This window comes from Carassius carassius, chromosome 7, assembly GCF_963082965.1.
Source record: "Carassius carassius chromosome 7, fCarCar2.1, whole genome shotgun sequence".
Lineage (NCBI taxonomy): Eukaryota > Metazoa > Chordata > Actinopteri > Cypriniformes > Cyprinidae > Carassius > Carassius carassius.
In genome coordinates, this window is record NC_081761.1 from 2,239,077 (window position 1) to 2,258,612 (window position 19,536).

The window sequence follows — 19,536 nt, forward strand, 5'->3', positions numbered from 1 at the left end:
AATTTATTTGAATTTAATTTATTGAAATTAAATTATATGTAAATTATATTTATATTTAAATTTAAATAAATTTAAATTATTTTATTTTTTATTTTATGCTCTCTTAAAATAATATATGGATTTAGTAAATACATTAATATAAGTAATGCAACTAATATTAATTTTAAAAACAAAATAATATTATATTAATATTATAAAAACTTATTTATATACTTCTATATAATCTAAACTATTTTTGTTAAAATAATTTTCTATTTTTTATAAATGCTAAATAAAACTCATAATTATCATTTAAAATAGCTCAGTTACAGTTAGCACAAAACATTTTATTTAAAAAACATAATTCTATTTCTTTTGTATTTTATGGTTATTTATGCTCTCTTAAAATAATATATTAATTTAGTTAATGTATTAATATTATAAATAATGTAACTAATATTAAAATGTTAAAAACTAAATAATATAATGCTGTTATTATTATTTATAAATACTTATCTCAATTATTTTTGTTAAAATAATTATCAATTTTTATATATGCCAAAAAAAAACAATTATCATACTTAATAGCTCACAGTCAGCATGAAATCAAATTTGCAAATTTTAATTTTAATTTTAATTTTAATTTTAATTTTAATTTTAATTTTTTAATTTTTACTTAAAACCAAAATGCATTCTTGTTTTAGGACTGCTCTTGGTCCATGTATGGGACAGGACCCAAAACACAAGCTCTCATCGCAGGCCGATTCATTGAGAAAACGCAGAGGATTTGACTGAAGTGCTAGATAAAGAGGCCAAATAAGATTCTTCTGTTTGACTGGCTTCACAGCTTCACACAATCAGTCATTTATCTCATGTAATCCTGCTGTTTCCTGTGCTTTAACCCAGAGCACTTCACCCTGCTGCAGATCATTCAGGGACTTTAAGTGCATTGACTCATTATATACTGCAGGATGCATACATATGTTTTATAGAGAATATGCTGCATATAAAAATGCTGTGATTGCATTCATTTGGTGAGCGCAGAAATGTTTACATTTTTGACCCTTGATCAAATTATAGCTGATGTTACTTCTGGTTCGTAATGATCATGTGAAGTGCATTGCTATCTGGGATACAGTACAGTACTCCAGTAATGATCATGTGAAGTGCATTGCTATCTGGGATACAGTACAGTACTCCAGTGTTTTCTGGTGGCGTGTTCAAAATAATGCCATATGCACATTTTCTGTATGTGTTAAAATACAGTACATTTGCTGAAATGTACAAAACGAGCGCTCTGTGTGGTATAATGTGTCCCATAATGCAGTGCACTCAACTTGACCTTCCATTTCCTGTGTGCCAAATGAAGCAGAAGTGATAACGGCATATTTTAACATCACATCATCAGGGTCGAGACATATTTTACACTACATTTACAGCTATTCTCTCCAGAGAACTGGAAGCAATATGCTGAATTATGAATACAAAATAAAAACAATATAGTACACAGATTGAATGCTTATGACTGCACAATAGCCGCATTTCCACTGTCGGGCTAGTGCGAGGCGGGGTTAAAAGCCTCGGGCCAGTAGCACCGAGGCCAGAATAGTGCAGGGTTTCCACAGTCGAGCCTGAAGCTCCGCTGCGCGTCACTAAAACACGCCCTTTACACACCTCTCAGAACAACGTCACGCAACCTCATCATTTCAACAACAAAGAGAAGTTATCAGAAAACTAAGAAATAAGTCACTGGAACTGGCGCAATCACACACGAACATGATAAAAGCGGCCGTTTGTTTGCATGCTTTGTTAAATATTCAAATTCAAAAGCATCGATGTTTTACTATAGAATAAGTGATACATTGAACATAATGAATTAATTTATCAGGACTCAAAATTAAATCACACAGAAATACTTATTTCTATTTTATTTATTTATTTTAACGCTTCGGAAAATAGCCTGCTTATTCAGTCGAGTCTGTTTCTGTTTATTTGTAGCCACAGTAGCCGTCACATCACATCACGCTGACGTCTGATTTCTCTAAGTGGTTGCATTTACCATGTTTACTATGGTAACGTTAATGTTTAGCATGCACAGTCTCTTACATCGCTTATAAATATTTCTGCCTTGTTTAGTGATTGTAATCCACATCGGGTTAAGTTTTTTCAAACACTCGCTGCTGAAACTAAGAGTGAGTTTTGATCTCAAATTATTTTAAAAAGTCTTTAATACTACAGGTGATAAAGCTGTTATCTCTCTGAAATGATCCGCGCTGACGCTCTCCAGACTCGGAGAAACTCCGCCTTTGTTCATAACCCCTCCTCTAGCCCCAGCTGGCCCGCTTTGGCCCAAGGATTTCGTCGGGCCAAAAAACCCTGGCCGTTGGCCCCGAGGAAGCCCCGACGAGGCACGATCAAGCCCCGGAACTGACAGTGGAAACGCAACTGGCCCTGGCACGCACTAGCACGCCCGCTTTGACCCGACAGTGGAAACACAGCTAATGTCTACTAATATATATATATATACACACACACACACACACACACAATTAAATGTAATAAATATTTATTAAAATCTATAGAATATTATTATTTTATTGTTTATTTTGTGTGTGCAAAATTGTTGGGTATTAATTACAGAGTAAATAATAGGAAAATAAAATATTATGTGCAGTGTACAGAATGCATACTGCAAAAATAACAATAGGACCCTCTTGTATTAACTATCCTGAGCATATCCACATTCAATTTTGACATTCCCCTTGGTTTGAGTATTTTGCTTTAATAACTGAAGGCTCCTCCTGAGGTGTGAGACGTTTGGTGAATGGAGTGTTTGTGCAGCTCTTTCACGCTCCAGTGTTTGCTTTGGGAAGTGTTTGAGCGGCCGGTAATGAGTGACAGACCCTTCACACACTGATGCTCAACAGATCACTAGCCTGCCGTGTGACCCAGTGAATTCCTTATGTAAGAGAATCTCAAGACAGAACTTCACCTCACGGCTGGCCTTTATCAAAGACGTTTGTGGAGTGTGTGTGTGTGTGTGTGTGTGTGTGTGTTTACATTTCTAAACCGCTTAACAGAGTATCAGTGTACACTCTTTCAGCACCATTGCTTCTGGAAAACTGCAGGATGCATACTGTTCTACAAAGAATATGCTGCATATAAAAATGTTTTAATTGCATTCATTTGGTGAATTTGATTTTTGACCCTTGAAATATTATTCCCATTCATTTTCTCCATTTGTGATTTTTATAATAATGATTATAAAAAATAAAATAAATATATTTTATTACATTAAACATATTTTAAATATTTACATTAACAATATAAACTAAAAGTAAACTGAAAAACTAAAAACAAATATTAAAAACCAAAGTGCATCAAAAATAAAAAAATACAAAAGACTACAAATAAAATAAATATATAAAATATACTTCAGAATATTAATACAAAATTATACATACAAATAACACGGAATAAAATGTTTATGCTTTTTTGTTGTATTATTTTTGCATGATTTCATACATAATCCGTATAAAAGTATAATACAAAAATTTTATTTTAATGTATATTTATGTAATATTAAATATATTATTGTATATACAATTAATATTTAATTATAATATTATTAAATATCAAATAGAAATGGTACAACATTAGTTTTTAGTTTGTGAAATTAAATGAAAGGTAGAAGGTCCATATAGCGAGCAGAAAACTGGTCTAACTGAAGGTTTCTAATGTGTTTCTAGTTTATATATTGTGAATATGAGTTGGTTTGAATCGCTGTTGAGCGAGTGTTTTCCTGCTGTTATCTCGGACCGCTGATATCATATCTGGCCTTCAGTGGTGAGGTCCTCATGTGTCTCACAGGCTTTAGTTTTGTCAGTGCCTGTGTTGCACATTTAACAGCATTTTTAGCTCCGAGCCCATCATTTCTTCCAGTTTGATCCGTCTTCTGGAAGTCTTCTCTTGACCTACTCAAAGATGCACTTAGCAATACAGATGCACTGAAATGCACATGAATATAAGACCAAATCAGGATATGATATATGATATTAATCTCTCCTGGTTTGAATAGCGTCTCTCTGAATTTATTGGAGATCTGTTGATACATGACCATAAGATGAGCTTTAATTGCCTTTTCCTCAGTTACTCCTGGAATCTGCTGCTGAATTCCTGAAGGTTTCCCGTTTGTCCTCTTCTTCTCTGGTGTCAGGATCCACACTGACAGGGTTTGGATGTTGGGGATGGGAGAGTAACTGGATCTCTGGAGCTGTAGGTTAAGACGTTTAACTGAATCCTGTGGAGAGGTCAGCGAGTGATCTCAAACATCATCAGACCTGACCTTTGATTGGTTTCTTTTCATTTAACCTTCTGGTTTGTTTGAAATGACCTGTAACTCTCTCTAAAGAACAGACGTGTGTCTCTGTTTCTGTGTATGAAGAGCTTGTGTTTGTTGGTTGTAGTTTTATATTGTGTTGAACTATGCGAGCACCTTTTTATATTAACCAGTTTTATATTAATACTGCATATTGATGTCATTTATTTAAGCTGAAGGTAATCATATCTGGAAACATTTCTAACTCCAATGGAAACGATGCAGTGTGAGAATGTAATTTAATGTTATTTATATACTGTTATAGCATCTGCGAATATTTAGAATTTTATTTTTTTCAGTTTTTATATGAACTTTGTTTAAGGTTTGGAAATTGAACTATGGGTCTTGTTTATATTAGTAGTTTTTTTGTTTGTTTAGCTGTAATTGTTTTAGGTTTTCATTTTTAGTAATTTTAATGCTTAAACTTATTTCACTTCTAGTGTTTTTTTTAAATTGTTCCCTATTTTATTTCATTTTATTTTTTCAACTTTCATTTTTTTTTATTAATTTCATTTTTTTTAAAGCTTTAATTTGTTTTATTAAAAAATATATTATTTATTTTTTGTGCAATTTTAGTACTTATTTCAGGTAGCTGTGAATGCTAAATCTATATTTTTGTATTTTATAACATTATTATTTTTATATGAATATACGTTTTTATATTTTATAACATATTATTATTATTATTATTATTATTATTATTATATTTTAATATCTAGCATTAATGCATTTTAGTTTTTAGTAATTTTTAGTTCATAAACTAAGTTGCTGAACAGCTAAACCTAATTTACAATATCCTTAAAATATTAAAAAAATCAGAACAATCAATAAATGCACAGTTAGGCAGAAAAAATGATTTGTACTGTATATAGTTTTACTGTAGCTCAATTGGTAGAGCATTGTGCTATCAAGTGCAAGGTTGGGGGTTCAATTCCCCGGGAGCACATAAGTAAAAATTGATAGCCTGAATGCACTGTAAGTTGCTTTGGATAAAAGCGTCTGCTAAATGCATACATTTAATTTTTTTATTTAATTTATATATATGACTAAAATTGCCACCGAAACGCATCATATTTTGAGATTCAGAAGCTGTGCTCCTTCGCTGGTTCCGCATTTGTCCATCTTTGGTAATGATGAGTCCATAGTGTGCGATTACCCACAGGGTTTTTCATGTCTAGTCCACTATCTCCACTTTAGTTGAGAGCATGACTTGCTGTGTTTTCATTAGTATTCATTTGTGCTCGACATGATCAACATAACCTTAGAGACTTGCTGATGTGCACTGCATTTTAATGATGGGACCGTGGCTTTAAATAATACCTGGGCTTCGATTCTAATCATACGCTGCTCATCCACACACACACACACCCGTCATGGACTGAAGGCTTTGTCAGATCCTGTTAGGGCTTTCCTCATTACCTCGATACGGCTGTTTCTGGACGACAGCTGAGAAAATCTATCTTGATATTTTTAGTTTGGCTTCATCACTAGTTTTTTAGCGTCATTAGATTCTCTCAGTTGTAGTTTGAAATGTTTCTGCCCCATCATTCTGCCTCATTTACACCGATTTACTCCAAGCGGTTAGAGCTCAGATGTTTGTGTTGGATTTCAGTAATTGTGTTTGTCTGGTCATTTGTTCAGTCGTGTATGAAACTATTAATGTAGTTTCCACAAATAGTTTGATGTGCATTTTCTACAAAACCTCCATAGCTGCATAGAAACACATTTAGAATACCTCATAGCAAAACACTGGCAACTAAACAATACCCTAGCAACCACTAAAACACATTGCAACCACTGGAAATAGGCTAACAACCACTCAAGACTGCATTCACAGTTGCATAGCAACACCATGGCAACCAAACAATACCCTAGCAACCAGCCACACTCCCTAGCAACCAGTAAAACACATAGAAACCACACTGGAAATGGGCTAACAACCAATCAGACTGCAGTAACAGTTACATAGCAACACCCTGGTGATCAAACAATACCATAGCAACCATTAAAATACATAGCAACCACTGACAATGGACGAACAACCACTCAGATTTATCAGTTGCATAGCAACACCCTGGCAACCAAATAACACCATGACAACTATTTAGCAACAGACTAGCAACTGTTCCAAAAACCTCAGCAGCCACTTCAGCAACCTAGCATCTAGGGCTGTGTATTGCCAAGAATCTGGCGTTACGATACGTATCACAATACATGGGTTGCAATACGATATATTGCAATACACAGCGATACTGTAAGCAAGGTGATATATTGGGATATTTCTTCTTTTAGGAATAGTATATATTTTAAGGAAAGCTGTCATTAAGAACACCACCATATGCAAACCTTAGCAATAAATAAAAATGAACCAGAACACACTGGGATCTGCATTTGCAATAATCAGTCCCTGTAACATTCAACGTTATTGAACCACTTTCACTCACGTGTATTGATATTTTCTTACACCCCTACTAGCAACCACATAGCAAACTCTCAGAATATCATAGCATATTTTTGCCAAACACTCAAATTTTCTTTTGGAAAAAAATTATAAACGGAGTTATTGTATTTAGGGTCCATAAAAACATGACACTATTTTCAACTAAAAACTGCAAACCTTTTATGCATTTTGGCCATGCATTTACATGACAACAACCTTTCGGGGGCCTTAAACTGCAAACTTTTGTAAATGGGTTTCAATTGGTTTCAAAGTACACCTTTTGGAAACGATGCGATTATCGCCTCTGTGTAATCTATGTATACAGTGACGTCGCCAACTACTGGCCTGGCATGATAATACAGTGTTTTTAGTCGTTTTCACAGATCCAGGTGACTTGTTTTGACGTTGTCATCTGTTGTGTAAACAAACTCTTGTTTTGATGTATGGTGATGCTCTCGTGTGTTAAGTTCTAGGCCTGTTTTTCGGTTCGGACACAAGCATTCTCTTTCAGTAAGGTTTTGGCAGCACCAATCACAAGATTGAGTGTTTTTCTCTTTGTGAGCGATCAGCGGTTGTCAGATCTTGTGCGTCTGGTTAGATACGAGCGCCGGTGAAAGAAAAGAGCGCTGCGGGAGAAGAGCTCTTTCACAGCGGCGGATGAATGGAGGATTGTTGTTTGGCTAGCGTATGCTGCCAGACACCCAGAGCCTGTTAACCAGATCCTTCAGTGAGGGCCGGCGTTTGTGTGACGCTGCTCTTCAAGAGTCAGCAGCTCATGAATGTCCAATGCAGAAAGCTTTTTCATTTTACCTGCAGAGCAGCGCATGTGCGCATTCAAGTCTTTATCATCTATGCATGAGTTTTAATTTGAATATTTTAGTGCAATTAAACATGCAGACGTCACTAGTTGTAAAAACTGACAGATGGATGTAAATTTCATCCAATTAATATCACAAATTTAATTGTTCATTCATTGTCTATCTGAAATAACACTATTGTCACCTTTAATTTGACAAAAAAACAAAAGTTGTAAAATAACTCCTAACCAGGTTGCAGTCTTTCTTTAATTGTGTCTGTTTGCTAAGCAGTGCAATTTGAATTGCATTATGGGTAATGAATCTGTGTTAAAGATTGATTGATGGATTTCAATTTTATTTCAATATATATAATACATTTTAAGATTTAAATAAAAAATGTAATTGTTTCAGTACATTTACTACATGCACTTAATTTTTTTACATTTATATTGAATTCATATTATAACAATTTATAGCATTTACAATTTTTATAGAAATTAATTTTTAAAATTATAGTATCATTTTATATATATATATATATATATATATATAAAATTCTATGTGTGCAATTCTTCATCCTGCTAGATGCTCTGATTTTTAAGCATTTCATGCATATCCAGCCAAAAGAGTTTAATTTGGTAGTGAACATGATTGATTTATTTAAGGCATTGAGTTTGTTGCTCTTGACCTTTGTATTTGTTGAACTCTGGACACCTGAGGTCAGTGTGATGGACTTCAAGTGAAGCCCCTTCATCTTTAAAATGATCAACACAATCCTAGATGAAATGTGGCCAGTCCTTCTGTGTGTGAGCGTGAATCTGTGTGGATGTGCGTCCTCTCTCATGAATCTGGATCTATTGTCAGGCTGTTGCTGTAGTCGGATCTTTCCCGCTCAAGCTGAGCAGAATTTCAATGAGAGTGCGTCTGACTCCCGCTGACTGGAATTCTGTTCTGCCGAAGATTAATGACTGGATTACATTTTATGTTAATTTGGAGTCTTATTTTGTTTCTCGTGAAAGACATGGTTTACATATTCTGCGAGTTTCCAATGTGCTTTTTTCTTTCACACATTTGTGACACTGGACCACAAAACAGTCAGAAGGGTCAGTGAGATTTATACAATGTGAAAGCTGAATAAATAAGCTTTCCATTGATGTGTGGTTTGTTAGGATCACAGAATATTTGGCAGAGATACAATTGTTTAATTCGAAAATCTGGAATCTGAGGGTGCAAAAAAATTGAAATATTGAGAAAATCACCTTTAAAGTTATCCAAATGAAGATCTTAGCAATGCATATTACTTCATGGAGCATGATCTAAATATCCTAATGATTTTTGGCATTCATTTTGACCCAATTTTTTTTTTTTTTTATTGTAGAACAAAGCCAGCATACATGGCTTGGCTTACAATAACTATATTCAAGCCTGGGTTTGCATTGAAGGAAAAAAACTGAGAAGCTGCGCAAATCCACGTTCATTTTCAGCGTTTATTGGCGCATCTTGTCAGTTAACAACGGCTCTGTGTAGTAACAGCTGCTCTATGTGAAATCACGCACCTGAGGGAATTTACCGCTGATTAGAGAACCGGCTTTACTGACGAGATGCGCATTAATCATCGGCGGGTCGTGATCGGAGCAGCCCTAATAAATAGTAGTAATATCTTTTATTTGTCCCTTTACAGGGCAACTTATACAGCATCAGACCTCACAAACATACAATTATAGGGAATGAAATTGAATGCTAGGCCTGTGGATTGTTTTTGGGACAAGTAGAGAATAAAAAGTAGGTTGGATTTGAACTCTTCTCTGACGAGAAGTCGTTCTGATAAATGTAAGCACTTTGTTAAAATGCATCTTATAAACAACAATAGTGCAGTGAAAAGCGTCCAATTGTGTTGTGCTATAAATAGAGCGTTCGCTCGGGCCAGATGTCTCCGGGTGAGGAGGAATTTCCGTCTCTGAAGCTCTCATTAGTCTGATAGCATTTTGAGGTTTAATTGCATTTCAGTAGAATCAGCATCTGGACATTTACAAACCTCTGGATCCAATGAAAGCAACACGTGGAAGCCCAAAAAAAGGAAGGGACACGGCTACTGTACCTCTTCCACCACTGGAGCCACACCGTCTGTTCGACTTTCCCATAATGCCTCTGTTTTGCTCTCTATCATCCGCCTGCACTGATAATCCCTGGACCGGAGACAGTTTACTGAGATGGGACTCTTTCAGCATCACTCATACTCCGTGTTGGTGATTCACACACAGGTTTTCATTCAGCTTCAGATCTTTAATATCATTTAGTTGTTAACTTCACCGCCTTGAAGCATACGTCTGCTAACCACAGGCAAATGTGTCCCATCGCAGGCACGTCTGGATTCATTTACGGCTGCCTTCACAATAGAGAGGAATTAGGACGCATCCTGACTGTACAGCTGTCTGCGGCTAAATCAGGATTGGTTACGACCGTGTCAGCATTCACGGCTGTTTTTTCAGCTTTAGGCACAAATGTGTTTGCGTGTGAAGTCGGGTTCACGGCTTGTGCTTCAGTAATGTGTTGGGATGCACAGTCATTGGCCAGTTTTATTTGCTTATTTATTTTTAGCCACTCAAGCTAACACTAGTGTATATTTAACAATGTTATTAAATTAGAGAGTTTCTTCTCAGTAAGGCTGCATTGATTTGATCAAAGATAGTGTAAAATGAGTAATCTTGTGAAATATTATTAAAATGGCTGATATCTGTGTTTGAATATATTGTAAAATGTAATTTATTTCTGTGATGCACAAGAAACATTTCTGATTATTATCAGTGTTGAAAACAGTTGTGATGCACAATATTTTTTGTTGAAACTGTGATTCATTTGATTTTTCAGGATTCACGGATGAATGGAACATTCAATAGAAATCTTTTGTATCTTTATAAATGTCTTTGTCACTTTTGATCAAACTTATGCATCCTGATGGATAAAAAGAGCATTAATCATATAGTTTAATCTTTAGGAAGTCTAGCCTGTGCATTGTTCATACTGAACACTTGGCTATAATGTTGAGATGTCTAAATTCACAGCCACTGATTTTTTTTTTTTTAATTCATTTAGAAAAAGTACGATAGTACGATGATTATCAGCCACTATGAAAATATGAATCACCATATTTCAGACAGCATTATTTAATCAAATTATTCAGTATTTCAGAATGTAAAATAAATAATTATTGATTCATTCATATTTCTTTTTAGAATAACATTGTAATAATTCACAATTCAACCAGAGATGTGTAAAGGGGTAGTTCACCCAGAAATGAAACTTCTCTCTTACTTGTTCTTAATATGGGTTTATTTTCCTGTTAAAGTCAAAGAGATTTTGAATAATGTCGGTAACCAAACAGTTGCCGGTAGCCATTGACTTCCATAGTATGCAAAAAAATAATAAATACTATGGAAGTCAATGGCTACCGTCAAGTGTTTGGTTAGCAGCATCAAAAATCAAAATCTCTTCTTGTGTGTTTAACAAAAGAAAGAAACTCCTATCACTGGCTTGAGGTGGACAGTCACGGTTTCGATTCATATTGGCTCTCTCTGATCACAATGGCGTTTGTTTAAGGGTTGTGTATTTCTGCTCTGTTCTTATCAGAGCTCGTGTTTCAAAGCAAACACTTCCTGCCGGTCTCAGATCTCACATGACTTCAGCTGTGTGACCGTCTCGGCACCTGAGAGGGTGCTGGGTTCGACGGCTCCGGGGACGTGTGTTTGTACTGCGGTAAACAGCTGCTGCAGGATATCCTCAGTGAACCTCTCGAGCATGAACTGCAGTTTCTATTTTTATTTGATGTGCCTTTTAAACTGCTGTTGAGTCTTTTATGTGGTTTTGTGGTGAGACAGCTTCAGCATTGCCTTCATGTTTCCATTGGGACTTTTGTACGTTTTGCTGTCTTTTTAGCATTAGTGTAATCTCACGTGATGCGCAAAATCTGATTATTATTAATATATTATTTATTCTCATTATTAATTGTATTATTAAATATGAATTTGAATGTTAATTTATATGAGTGATTTTTGTTCTTGCAATTAAATTTTTTTTAAGATTGAATTTAAAACTAACACTATGTTTGTTTTATAGAATAATACTGATATTCATGTATACTTATTAATATTGTGTAGTTTCTATTTTTGTTGTATTTTAATTTCATGTGTTTATTTTTCATAATTTAATGTAATTTTATTTTTAGTTTGTTTCAGTTTTAATGTGGTTTGTAATACTTTAATATACAGTTTTATTATTTATATTTGTATTAATAATCTGAAGTAGCATTTTATTTATACGTTTAGAATTGTATTATATATTTTTGGTTTCGTTATCCAGTTTTCATGATTAATTTAATTCTCATTCTTTTGTCATTTTAATATCTTTAAAAAATATTTCTATTTGGCTTTATACTGTTTGAACTCCGCTTTACCTGTTTTTTTTATTTTTATTTCAGCTAGATTTTGTCTAATATTTATATTTGTATTTATTTCCGCTTCAGCAGTGAAAATGATGTAGTGAATGATGACATCACTGTTTGTTAAGGCAAGAGGGTCTGGCTGCAGACTTGCACTTCCGCTAGTGACATCACTTGCAGTCTTGATTTTTTATTTAGTTGAAATTTTTATTACTTTTTGTTTGAATTTCCCAACATTGTACAACAGTAGCCAGGTGGCGAAGACAAGAAAAAATAAACTAAATTACAATGTCACTTGCAATCGCTACTTGCACTCTCTGCTACCTGCGACACTTGCAATCGACACAAATCGTGCGTGTTGCCAATGGAGACAAGAAGCTGTGGTGGTGAATAAACGCAACACGCACAGTTTCGCGTTAAGCATTTTTCCATATAGAATAAACTGTCTACAACTCATTTATATCACTGTCTTTGTCCATTAAGCTACATTATGTGTTTTAATGATTTTCTATAGGAGGAAAACGTTTAATGTATAATTTAACGCACTGCGTTCTGTACTCGTCCGCTTGCCTGTACAGAGCTGATCCTTTTAAAATCACTTAATGCATTTCATAATGCACGTTCATATTTGCTGGTCTGTATATACGTTGAGTCAAAAAGACATATAGGCTAGGCCTACTGAATTATCATCTTAGTCTGTTATTAGGTCACATAAGCTTTCACATTGTGTTCATAGCCATCTGCTTGCCTTGTAGTACATTAACTATATATCGAATAACTATATATCGGTCTTTTAATTGAACTTAATGTATCTTAATACATTTTGTCATATTAAGTGTTTGTTTTTTCTACAGGAGGAAAACGCTTAACGAAAGACTTTGTGTATTGCTTTCATATTCTGCTGTTCTGTGGCCACGGATTTGCCGGTCTTGTCTTTTTCTTGCAGGACCCTGTAAATTATAGTAGTAGGTCTACTAATTTAGTTTTATTGTTTAATCACCACCACAGCGTCTTGTCTCCATTGGCAACACGCACGATTTGTGACGTCACAGGTAGCGGAGAGTGCAAGTGGCGATTGCAAGTGACATTATTTAGTTTCTTTTTTTCTTGTCTTCACCACCTGACTACTGTTGTAAAATGTTGAGAGATTCAAACAAAAAGTTATCAATAAATAGAACAAAATAATTAAAAAAAGACTGCAAGTGACGTCGCTAGTGGAAGTGCAAGTGTCTGAGAGTGCAAGTGCAAGTCTGCATGTTAAGTAGCTACTTTTGACTGTAATTAATCCTGTAATTTAAAATAATGATTGTATTTTGAAATGTATAGTTTTATCAAGTGCTGCCACCGGGAAGGATGGGAAATGTAGTTTTGAGCCCTTAAAATATCTAAATATTTATTATTGGTATAAGTATACATAAAATGTATCAACAATAATCTTTCACAATTAAATGGTGATTATGAGCAGATTCTTTAGTTGATGTCTGTAGTGGTTTCTGCTCTATTCTTGACCTCTGTGATCATCTCTTATCACACATGCACACATGCAGTAAATCTGAGGAGATTCTGTGCAGTCTTTCATGTGGTCCTGAGAGACTCGGGGAGTGGTTCCCCTGCTGTTACTGTAAACACACACACACACTCACACATACTCATTTATCTGCCCTAATGGAGCTTCTCCATGTATTAAACGAACGCACGCCTCCCAAAATCAACTGGAGCGTTACGCTGGGCTCGTTTTGCTGGACGTGCGCTGACAGAGGCGCAGTGTTTTGGTTGGCTGTGTGAGCTGATAAAATTTAATTCAGTTTTCTCAGGTTTAACCTCTTCCTGCATTGTGCTCAGTGCTGAGGAATCAGCCCTACAGCATTTTTTATTTATAGTGATATACCGAAAGCAGTTTTGAAAATTGTATATTCACACTGAAGGCATCAAAACTATGAATTAACACATGTGGAATTATATATTGAATTATATACATAACAAAAAAGTGTGAAACAACTGAAAATATGTCATATTGTAGGTTCTTCAAAGTAGCCACCTTTTGCTTTGATTACTGCTTTGCACACTCTTGGCATTCTCTTGATGAGCTTCAAGAGGTAGTCACCTGAAATGGTTTTCACTTCACAGGTGTGCCCTGTCAGGTTTAATAAGTGTGATTTCTTGCCTTATAAATGGGGTTGGGACCATCAGTTGTGTTGTGCAGAAGTCAGGTGGATACACAGCTGATAGTCCGACTGAATAGACTGTTAGAATTTGTATTATGGCAAGAAAAAAGCAGCTAAGTACAGGAAAACAAGTGGCCATCATTACTTTAAGAAATGAAGGTCAGTCAGTCCGAAAAATTGGGAAAACTTTGAAAGTGTCACCAAGTGCAGTCACACAAACCATCAAGCGCTACAAAGAAACTGGCTCACATGCGGACCGCCCCAGGAAAGGAAGACCAAGAGTCACCTCTGTTGCGGAGGATAAGTTCATCCGAGTCACCAGCCTCAGAAATCGCAGGTTAACAGCCGCTCAGATTAGAGACCAGGTCAATGGCACACGGAGTTCTAGCAGCAGACACATCTCTAGAACAACTGTTAAGAGGAGACTGTGTGAATCAGGCCTTCATGGTAGAATATCTGCTAGGAAATCACTGCTAAAGAAAGACAACAAGCAGAAGAGACTTGTTTGGGCTAAAGAACACAAGGAATGGACATTAGACCAGTGGAAATCTGTGCTTTGATCTGATAAGTCCAAATTTGAGATCTTTGGTTCCAACCACCGTGTCTTTGTGTGACGCAGAGAAGGTGAACGGATGCCTGGTTCCCACCGTGAAGCATGGAGGAGGAGGTGTGATGGTGTGGGGGTGCTTTGCTGGTGACACTGTTGGGGATTTATTCAAAATTGAAGGCATACTGAACCAGCATGGCTACCACAGCATCTTGCCATCATTGGACCATCATTTATTTTTCAACAGGACAATGACCCCAAACACACCTCCAGGCTGTGTAAGGGCTATTTGAGCAAGAAGGAGAGTGATGGGGTGCTGCACCAGATGACCTGGCCTCCACAGTCACCGGACCTGAACCCAATCGAGATGGTTTAGGGGTGAGCTGGACCGCAGACTGAAGGCAAAAGGGCCAACAAGTGCTAAGCATCTCTCGGGGAACTCCTTCAAGACTGTTGGAAGACCATTTCAGGTGACTACCTCTTGAAGCTCATCAAGAGAATGCCAAGAGTGTGCAAAGCAGTAATCAAAGCAAAAGGTGGCTACTTTGAAGAACCTACAATATGACATATTTTCAGTTGTTTCACACTTTTTTGTTATGTATATAATTCCATATATAATTCCACATGTGTTAATTCATAGTTTTGATGCCTTCAGTGTGAATCTACAATTTTCATAGTCAAGAAAATAAAGAAAACTCTTTGAATGAGAAGGTGTGTCAAAACTTTTGGTCTGTACTGTATATATATGTGTGTGTGTGTGTATATATATATATGTATATATATGTATGTATATATGTATGTATGTATATGTATATATATTATATATATATATTAGGCGTGCATCGAAATTTTCGGCCGCCGAAAATTTTCGGCCGAATTGGCATTATCGGTTTTGGGCCGAAATTAAAAAAAACAGCCGAAAACGTAAACCGAAAATGAATGTCACCCGCCCCTCCCATCCGTGCACAAGCGCTTAGGTTTCACTCACGGTCGAGCTGTTATCACGCGTCTGCCTATCAAAGATTAAGCATGTCAAAGGGCTGTCACAATAATCAAAAGCTGCACAATCGATCGGACCAACCAACACAAGTTTCGAAAACGAAAACAGGGAATCGATTTTAACGGCCTTCTCTCGGAGCGCGTCCAGCTCGTCACTATACGCTCGCAGCGAACGCGCGTCACACAGCAACTGCAGGTTCTGACACACACACACCCTATTAGTGCATAATATCAATGTAGCCTTCAGTAATGTTTTTCATTGATGTTATGGCAGTCCACATTGCTGACTTGTGCGCGTCTCAAGCGCCCTCTTTACGTTCGCCCTAATGCCTGTTTAGTTGTCGGTGGATTTGCCTATATTTGGCGTTGAAAAACGGATCAACGCCAAATATAGGCAATTTACTAACGATTCAATGAACACTTTGCCTATGTCTCAAAAATCGAACAGGATTTTTTTTTCACAAAAGTGACAGCCCTATACGAGAGGACACCAAAGTTGCAATATGTAGCATTTGTTCTGCAAAATCTCCAAAATTGTGGATTTTTTTTGCACAATTTTTAAAAAACTATTTTATTTGATGGAACATAAAACTTGAAGGATAATTATTATTTATATTTATTGTTAAAAATATTTTATGTTTTGTTATGTAACTGTTAATAAAAGTTTGATTATTATATTGTGATTTTTCAATTCAGATCCATTAAATCCAAGCTATATATATATACGTTTTTAAAAGAAGCCATTTTCGGCTTCAGTTTCGGTTTTCGGCCAAGTGCATCCTAAATTTTCGGTTTCGGTGCAGAATTTTCATTTCGGTGCATCACTAATATATATATATATATATATATATATATTAAAATAACATTTTCAAGTACATATTTTCAAAATATGAATTATCATCTTTATTTTAAACGGTGGCTGTAATAAAAAACTTTTTTTAATGACCGATTTATTCAAACATGAATTAAAAATGAATGCAACCGGTTAAGTAAGAATGTGGTATATGTGATGTGCATATACTGTATTTATCAAAATGCTCCTCTCTAAAGTAAACATTTTTTTCTGTTCATCATCTTATTATCCAGTTTATGGTCTTTCCATGAGGTACATGTGACGTTATAGAAAATTCCCATTAGAATTGTTTTGCAAATGGTTGTTAATGAAAGCAGAAGTGTGTGTGTGTGTTGTCTGGCTCATGAGTCACAGTTGCAAGCGTCTCATTAAAACTGTTGTGAAATCGATGGCCAATCAGCAGCGTGTTTGTTTCCCGGTGGATTTGTTTGACAATCTCTCTGCTGTTGTGTTTAGTGTTTGTCGATACCTTTACTGTAATTATACTGTAATATATACTTTGATCTTTAGAGACTGAGATGAAGAATAAAGTGACGTTTAAACCTGTGTAACGAGAAACACAATATTCTTTTTGACTTTCTTTAAACATGACTTCTCAGCATTAAAATAAATTCTGTATGTGTTTCGTGTCTAAAAGTGATGTTGGTCTCTGTCTGGACAGCAACGGGCTCCAGGGAAGGTGCTGTTTGACCTGGTTTGTGCTCACCTGAACCTCATCGAGGGCGATTACTTCGGTCTGGAGTTTCAGGACCAGCATAAAATGACCGTGAGCTACACTTCATTTATAATTCTGATGTCAGTCTGTAAGACATAAGCTAAATTATAAATGGTATTCAGGTGCTAACCTGCTTTATGTCCATTAGAAGTAAAAGACACAGTGGCTTCTTACCAACACTTTTGCCTTTTTTTTTCTATTTTTTTTTTACTAATATAAAAATATTTTCACACTATTATTTTATTTTATTTTTTAATTTAAATGTAATTTAAGTTTTTATACTTTATTATTATTACTATTTATATATTTTTTTAATTATTTTCCTTTTCTTTTATATTTATTCTTTTTTATTATACATTTTATAATTACAATTATTTTATTTTTATTTATTTACTTTACTTAATCATGATTTGTTATAGAAATGCTTGACGTAGTGTATTAGGTTAAATTATTATTATTATTATTTTAATAATAACAACAACAGAATAAATTGTTTGCAGAAATTATTTAACGGATGTTTTTTTACATGATTTTACATGAGTGTTTTTAAAGTGATGTATTAGTAAATGCTTGACATGGTATTTTAAGCTATATTATTATATAATTAATAACAACAACAACCACATTCATTGATTGTGTAAACTATTTACATTTTACATTCTATTAACTTTTTACATAACCATTCGTGGTTAAGTGAAGTGACGTGTTACAGAAATTCTTGAAGCACTGTAAGTGAAAAACTTATGCAAACATAACAATATTAAGTTATTAACCTGTAAACACAGTATGTTCCAAACATTTGGCAGCAAAATTGTGCAGTCGTATAATATATTCCTTGTTTGACCAAAATGTACGGCAGTTATATATCATGGATAAGGCAATAACACAATGCATTGCAACAAGCTCAGCAGACATTTTTAAAGAGGAATTAAGTAACGGTAATGAAGCTGTGTGTGTGTGTTAACGAACAGCGTCTGACGTGTGTGTGTTTGGTTTGACTCATCTCTCAGGTGTGGCTGGATCTGCTGAAGCCGGCTCTAAAGCAAATCAGACGTACGTATCCGAGTGTCTCTCTTGAGTTGATCTGATGAACATGATCTGACAGCACCACGTCATCGTGCATCATGTTTGTGTGTCTGCAGGACCCAAGAACACCATCCTGCGCTTCGTGGTGAAGTTCTTCCCTCCAGATCACTCGCAGCTGCTAGAGGAGCTGACCAGGTGCCTTTGACCTGTTCATTTACAGCCTTTTAATTTACTAACACTGATTTTGAGCATTTCTATATTCCAAAAAAAAAAAAAAAAAAATATATATATATATATATATATTTTACTATTATTATTGATTGTAGCAATAATAGTAGCATTAATAATAATAACAATGATTGGCTATTATATAAAAATATGTGTATATATGTGTATGTATTTATGAATAAACTTCAAGTTGCAAAAAACTGAGTAAATAATCAAATGAGATGAAAAACTGTTTATTTGTGAAGTATTTTACTGAATTAAAAAAACACATTAATCAGAAATTCTACACACAATAAATCCATTAATACATTTTTTATACATTTTCTTACTGAATTTTTTTAATAATTTAACATAATAAATACTTACCACTAGTACGAGACTTACTTTAATATTTGAGTCTTAACTGAAACATGTGGATATAATTTAAGAGCTATCAATCATTCGTTATGAATAACCTTTACGGTGCAAGTAGCAAAGAAAATAAAGCATATTTTATTTGTGAAATATTGTACGTAATTAAAAATGCATATAGATTTTTAAAATATATTCAAATATATTTTGAAAAAAAAACTGCGCTACCATAAAATTACATAAAGTGACATAATTGTCTAATATTCTTAGTGTATTTCATCCTATTAATAAAGATGAATATTACTGGTCATTCTCAGATTGGATTGAATAAATAAACCTTGAATGTTGGAGACATTTATTGAGTTTGGTTGTAATGTGGCCTCAATCACTCAATATAGATATAATGCATCTGGTGTACAGTAGAAGGTGGATGAAGTGGCCTGTGAATAATGCAAAAGATTTCAGTTGCTGTAATGTCTTATTTATGGCCGAACTGCATGTTAATATTCTGTGGCTGATTGTGTCGACACACCGTTGCCTGACAAGCGTGATGAATTTGACATCATGTCCACCGGCAGAAAGACTGGTGGCACATTTCCCCGTCGGCATCATTCAGGAGAGGA

The 19,536-nt window shown here is 35.0% G+C and overlaps 1 protein-coding gene across 1 annotated transcript in view; it reads left to right on the forward strand.

Moving 5' to 3' along the window:
- LOC132143365 (FERM, ARHGEF and pleckstrin domain-containing protein 1-like) overlaps positions 1-19,536 on the forward strand; it is a 77,741-nt gene that overhangs the window by 20,534 nt on the left and 37,671 nt on the right. The window contains exons 3-5 of the mRNA XM_059553521.1: positions 17,255-17,359; positions 18,319-18,361; positions 18,451-18,529. Of these exons, the coding sequence (XP_059409504.1) occupies positions 17,255-17,359; positions 18,319-18,361; positions 18,451-18,529 (227 nt within the window). The remainder of the gene's footprint in view (positions 1-17,254; positions 17,360-18,318; positions 18,362-18,450; positions 18,530-19,536) is intronic.